This window comes from Orycteropus afer, unplaced genomic scaffold (genome assembly GCF_000298275.1).
Source record: "Orycteropus afer afer isolate SDZICR_OR568_19922 unplaced genomic scaffold, OryAfe1.0 scaffold00701, whole genome shotgun sequence".
Taxonomy (NCBI): domain Eukaryota; kingdom Metazoa; phylum Chordata; class Mammalia; order Tubulidentata; family Orycteropodidae; genus Orycteropus; species Orycteropus afer.
Genome location: NW_006922288.1, coordinates 697,192 through 704,252, shown reverse-complemented (window position 1 = coordinate 704,252; position 7,061 = coordinate 697,192). Strand labels below are relative to the sequence as shown.

Here is a 7,061-nt window from a genome sequence, read left to right as displayed (position 1 = left end):
GCTTTGTACATTCCACATTCTAATTTTATTTGATCTTTGTAGCTGTTTCTTCCCATTTTGAGTAGTGCCACATCAGCAGATGGAGGGCCTGAAAGCTTTACTCCATCCACGTCATTAAAGTCAACTCTGTTTTGAGGAGGCAGCTCTTCCCCAGTCGTATTTTGAGTGCCTTCTGACCTGAGTGGTTTATTTTCTGGCACTATATCAGACAGTATTTCAGGGCTATTCATAAAGTTTTCCAGTAATACATCAGGCAGTGTTTCACTGTTATTTATAAGGTTTTCACTAGCCAATTTTTTTGAGAAGTGGTTGGTCCCTTCCTCCTTCCAAGTCTGTCTTAGTCTGGAAAGTCTCCTGAAACCTGTCCACCATGGGTGACCCTGCTGGTATTTAAAATACCCATGACATAGCCTTTAACCTCAGAGCAACATACAAGCCACCACAGTAAGACAATCTGACAGACAACTTTAAGAGTATGTGCACTATTTGTGTATTCTTAGAAAAATTAAGATTTTTTCATGCTTATAAATTTTTCAGTCTACTTCTGTAGTGATAATTGCCTTGGAAACCCAAAGAGGGATCACTATAAGTCAGATCTGACTTGACAGCAGTGAGTTTTTGAGTTTTATATAAGGGTTATATTTTTTATAGAAAGATGTCACTTAAGAAGCACCAAAATGTCATAACACATGAAATGAAGTAATCTAGAAGATTTCTCAAAGAAGATAAAATATGGACCACACTTTTAGGGAGTTGAAAAATACAGACATAATGCAGAGACTAGGACACGTTGTGAAAATAAGTCAGATCTTGGTCTGTGTATCTAATGAAAAGCCTGACAGATTCTCAGAGCTGGAGTTGAAAGATCTCATTTCTTCATGATTTATGTATTTCTATCAAATACTTTTGTTGGTAAAGAATACTGAAAGTATCACAGACTGTCAGAAGAACTAACAAATCTGTCCTTGAAGATGTGCAGCCAGAATGCTGCTTGGAAGCAAGAATGGCCAGACTTCATCTCACCTACTTTGGTCATGTTGTCAGAAGGGACCATTCCCTGGAGAAGGATATCATGCTTGGTAAAGTGGAGGGTCAGCGAAAAAGGGAAAAGCCTCAATGGGATGAATTGATACAGTGGCTGCAACTATGGGCTCAGGTACAGAAGTGTGAGGCTGGCAAAGGACCAGGCAGTGTCTCATTCTGCTGTATATAGGGTTGCTATGAGTCAGTGCTGACTCCACGGCACCTAACAACAACAACAGGGCAAAATGTGGAATTTAACAAACTTGTTATATTTCTGCCCAAAATTGAAACCACTTTATGAGAGCTAAATTAGGATATATCAACATAAGCATTTCTGTGGTCCCAATAGAAAAATGTGTTGATGGTGTATGAAAATGAGGAAGCTTCTGAACTTCCTGGGGAAAACAGTCTCATCATTTTGAAAGTATGATAAATAAAAGAAGGAAGGTGACAAAGGAAGACAACTTTTAGACAAATTTTACAAAAAACGAAAGCACAAGTCAATTGGAGAAGAGCAAAAATTAAGAACAGCAGATTAACTGAAGAATATTATTGACATGGCTGTAAAACAATAAAAAAATATGCACTGTGTTGAGATCCAGTAGCATAGTGTCTAAGGCACTTGACTGGTAACCAAAAGGCTGGCAGTTCAAACTCACCAGCCACTCCTCGGAAGGAAGGTTGGGCAATCTACTTCCGTAATGACACCACCTCAGAAACCCAAGGAGGGGTCGCTATATCTGACTTGATGGCACATAACAACAACAACATGTTGAGATAAGCATATTAAGTTATGCTCGTAAACTTCAAATTAACTTTTTTAAATTTTTTATTTAGAAATAATTTCAAACATACCGAAATCTTTCCAGAATAAGAACAGTACAAACAATGTCCATATAGCCGTTACCTAAATTTATCTGTTATTATCATTTTGTCCTATTTGAGTTATCTTTTGTTCTGGTTACCTAGTGCTGCTCTGACAAGAAACATACCACAAATGGGATAGCCTTAACAAACAGGAGTTTATTCTCTTACAGTTTGGAGGCTTTAAGTCCAAGTTCAAAATGCCAGGTTTTAGGGGCTGGGAGAAAGCCCCTCAACCTTGGGGTCCAGCTCTGACTCCTGCTTCTGGCCCACTGGAACTAGAGGCATTTCTTCTCTCAGACAGCTGCTGGCTGCTGAGGCTGACAAGCCCAAGGTTGACAAGTAAAAAGGCACAGTCCCAGTGTTACCAAACCACATGGCAAGCTATTAATTCAAGTCCATTGTAAGTTCCAAGGTCAGCAGAGCAAGGCAGGCTGCTGAACAATGACACAGCTACATGCAGGGTCCAAGCATGCCATAAGCTGGAGACCATTCCCAAGATTTCTCCTTGTATACAAGAAACAGATTATATCCCAAAGGCAGCTACTCAGCTGCTTGTGGTAGATCCTACCATGGAGCTGATTGCCAGTCTCATCATGGGGAATAACTACCACCAGCTGCCCAGCCACTCAACCAGGCCCAGCCAAGTTGACATACAAGCATAACTACCACATCATTGAAATGAATGATTTCAATCTTATCTCTTGGAATTTTATTAGTAGTATTCACAAGAAATAACCAGATAATATCAGTAGGGCAGATAATTTTTTAATATTATTTATCCAAACACAGAAAAAACATTATATTTCAAGAGAATTGAAATTTGGAGGCTGCTGCTTTTTCACCCACAGCTCTTAAGGCTTTTCTTATGTCCTTATTCCTCAAAGTATAAATGATGGGGTTTAACATGGGGGTGACAACACTGTACAGTACTGAGACCAGCCGGTCTTTTGACAATGAGTAAGATGAGATAGGCCGTACATATGTGAAGATGGAGCTGCCATAGTAGAGAAGGACAATGACCAAGTGAGAGGCACACGTAGAAAAGGCCTTTTGCCTCCCCTCTGAAGAGCGGATTTTTAAGATGGTAGAGATGATATAGAGATAGGAAAGAATAATACCCAGAAAAGGAGCCCACCCAATGAAGACCCCAATGATGAGTAGCACCAGCTCATTGACAGACGTATCCCCACAAGACAAAATCAGCAAAGGGGGGATATCACAGAAGAAATAATTAATCTGGTTATTGCCACAGAAGGGTAGGCGGAAGGTCAACACTGTGTGCACCACTGAGTTGAGGAAACCACTAATCCAACAGGATGCTGCTAACTGGCTATACAAGGCCTTGTTCATAATAACAGAATACCTTAAAGGCTTACAAATTGCAATGTAACGGTCATATGCCATTGCTGCCAGCAAAAGACACTCTACCCCCACAAAGAAAAGGAATGCAAAAAGTTGAGTCACACAGCCCCCATAGGAAATGTATTTATTCTCTGATAGGAGATGCACCATCATCTGGGGGACATTAGTGGTGGTGTAGCAGATGTCAAGAAAGGCCAGATTCCTCAGAAAAAAATACATGGGTGTGTGTAGTTGGGGATCAGCTATGGTTACCAAAATAATGAAGATATTTCCTCCCAGGGTACAGAGATAGATCATAAGAAATATGGTGAAGAGTAAAAATTGCAAATCATTTAGACTAGCAAATCCCAAGATGATGAATTCTGTAAGAGCTGTTTGGTTTTCTCCTTCCATGATGTTTCCTCTTGGGATCTGAGAAAGGTGCAGCAGAAATTATAGTATTCATGTGCTGCAACAACAATAATCTACAAAACAAAAGATAGCTTCATAGAGAAAAGAATCCTTGTCTCCAACATGATAAACACTAGGGCCCTGGTATTACAGAATCCAGGAGCCCTGATGGGACAATGGTTAAAGCACTCCACTGCTAACCAAAATGCCAGCAATTGGAACTCACCAGCAGCTCCATGTGAGAAAGATATGGTAATCTTCATCCTGAAATACTGCAGCCTTGGAAACCCTATGGGGCAGTTCTACTTTGTTCTATAGGGTCTCTATGAGTTGAAATAGACTAGAGGGCAGTGGGTTATATTTTATTTTATTTTTTATTATTATTTTTTTAATATGGAATCCAGGAGAAATTATTGTGGTGTCAACAGTTACCACATTAAAAACACATTTAACATTTCCTGTGGAATGCATCTCTTATAGCAAATTAGCAGGACTTTTACAAGAAAAGGAAATGTTAAAGATTCCACATACAGCAGCTTAAGGGCTATTCATGAAAATGAGGAGTGGTCATCCCCTTCCCTTACAGCCCACTGTATTTTGGAGATGGTTGGTAAGGATCATCATCAGAGAGTTTATGTAAGAGTTGTGAGGTTATTTGAGCCTCACCTTGGGATGCCTCCTTGTGCTTTCTTGTGCTTTTGAAGACTGCTTTTTATACTTTTAATATAATTATAAGTTATATATTAAAGATAATGGGAGAGGAAGAGAGGATGTGAAAAGCAAGGTGGTACCAGAATATGTCTTTGGAAAAATTCACAAAATAACCGGTAGTGGTGTGCTGGAACAGGTTCTTACAATACATGGCTTGGAAATACAGTGTTGATGGATTTGGTTATTAAAACTACTCTCCAGTAGAGAGACTATATAAGAAAAGAAAAAATAAAGTCTTTTATGTTCCAGGTTTGATGATAAAACATGACAAATACTTGATCTCATTTTAGATCCAAATAGCCTGTTCACGCCTGTGCTCTACCTGCTTTGTGGGACATAAATAGGTCACATCTTGAATGCCAATTTTGATTAACATGGCCACTTCAATCAGTGTTTAATATATGTTCAAGAACATAAGACTGACTCAGTTCAGATACTCTGAGTCACCGTACCTGACTAACCATCTCTGTCAAAAATATGTTTACTTCCTTGGCCCCAGAAGTTTCTGTTGCCCAAAAGGCGTCTGGGAGTGTGTTAGGCTGGGTTCCCTAGAGAAGCAAAACCAGTAAAGCTTATAAATATAATAGAAATTTATAACTATGCTAATATAAACTGTTGCAAATGAAAAACATAAAAATTCAATGATGAATTCAGCTTGACTCAATCCTATTGCTAGATAAACATCTTAATTATCCTCATGGAAATGGATCAATAGTTACAGCTTTTTTGATATAAAGTTCCTCTATTGTTGTTGACTTCCCATACTCCCTAAACCACCAGCATGCTTAATTCACTGCAGGCTAATTTTTTTAGGTTGTAGAGTGGTTAGCATATTCTATATGTAGAAGCTAGCATCATTTCTACAAATTGTCCATTTTTCTTTTACACAAACTGGCCAGGATTCAAATTTACTGCATATTCCCATTTATTTGACTTGTGTGTATGTTTTCTTACCATAACAGTAAAGTATATTAACTGCAGAATACTTGGAAAATAAGGAAAATTATAAAGAAATAATAATCCTTAATCTCACTGAGTGTTAAATTACTTCATATATCAAACCTGAATAAGATTGTATACAATTTTTTATCCTATACTATATTGTGATATTTCTCCTGTCATTAAAATTTTCTACAATATGGTTTTAATGGCTACATGTAAGGCCATGGTACGGATGCACCAAACTTTACAAAACCCAAGACTTGATGTTAGACTTCTTTTTTCTTTTTGCTATTATAAATTATTATAATGAATATTTAATTACACAAGTATTTCTGTACATCTTTTTTCACTTCTAAAAAGTACAGTTCAAGGAAGTGTTAATGAGTACATTTGGAGAAATTACCTCTTATTATTATTATAATCTGAATAGGGGAAATTAGCATCAACTGAGCAAATATAGATGATCAGAGACAATATGATATAAATGAAAGAGCACCTGTCATGACCAGAAAATCAAGAGGACTGGATCTTTTCTTTCCTATCACCCATTAGCTGGTTGAACTTTGGAAGTTTATTTACATTTTCTGGTTCTCCACTGATTCATACGTAAAATCATAAGAACTGACTGTCTCCAAAATTCTAGAAAAAATATTTAACTTTTATGACACAAAAAATAGTAGTTTAGTTTAATCAATGATCTACACTGATTGCTTAGTGTGATGAAGTAAAAACTTGAAAAATGAATCAGTTTCTCATCAATGACTTTAGCAATGTGTTGTCACAGTTAAAGACATCACTAAATTAAATACACTAATAATGATCATAGCATACTGAAACTGTTCAATCTTTTCTTTCTCTTCCAGCTTAGCTGGAACTATGGCTTGTACAAATTCACATATGGGCCTCCCACACAAAAACCCTGTCTCCTTTGACCTTCTTGATTTGCACAAAATATTTCTGACACACAGCTTTAATCTATGTATGCACTCAAATGTTCCCAATTGACATTCAACACACCCTCTGTTTCTTCTGATATGCTTAAATTTTAATTACTTTGTATATCTTGCCTTTTGTAGACTTCATAAAATGATACAATTACTGACTAGAACCAACTTCCAAGTAAAGAAAAAATGGCTGTGTTCTGTTCTGTCTTCTTTTGTATTGTGTGTTTCTTTCTAAACTTTGCTTGCTATTAAAACTCTCTGCTTGCTTATGTTCAGAGAAATATCTCCTAGTCTTTGCTGGGAGATGCGCTTCCATCCATGGATCTTTTCAAAACCAAATATACTCTATAAAATTAACCTTGTCAGAATAATTTTAAAAAGACAACTCAGAAAACAAATATGGGAAAAAAAAGTGAGTAAAAGAAATAAATAATGCATGGGAGGTCACTGACTCTAATGAGACCAAGGTCCATTGACCCCTTCCTAAGTTTCTCCAGATCCCTGAAATATTTGATTTACTCTAATTCAGTTGTTTGTGATTGAGATCAAGATTTATACACATTGACACACGAACTAAATAGAAATCTTAAAGCTAGATCTTTTGGATACAAGATAGAAGTTTGTTTACACGACAGTCTCACAATTGTTAAAATAAGAAAAATAAATAAAGAAGAAACTACTTAGAGTACTTTCTTGTTTGTCTTCAAGGAAAACAAAATAGTATGAAAGACAACAATTGTGGTTCAAGCCAATGTTAAATTATATTTGGCTTTTTCTTTGTAATTAATGAGAATTTTCTTTTTTTTCTAAGTTGGCCCACTA

The 7,061-nt window shown here is 36.9% G+C and overlaps 1 protein-coding gene across 1 annotated transcript; it reads right to left on the bottom strand.

The window, feature by feature from the left end:
- Positions 1 to 2,694: 2,694 nt before the first annotated feature.
- Positions 2,695 to 6,119, bottom strand: LOC103211166 (olfactory receptor 5V1). The gene is given in 3 exon segments (XM_007957081.2): positions 2,695 to 3,655; positions 3,657 to 3,734; positions 6,088 to 6,119. Coding segments are annotated over 3 exon segments (1,071 nt in total).
- Positions 6,120 to 7,061: the final 942 nt, after the last annotated feature.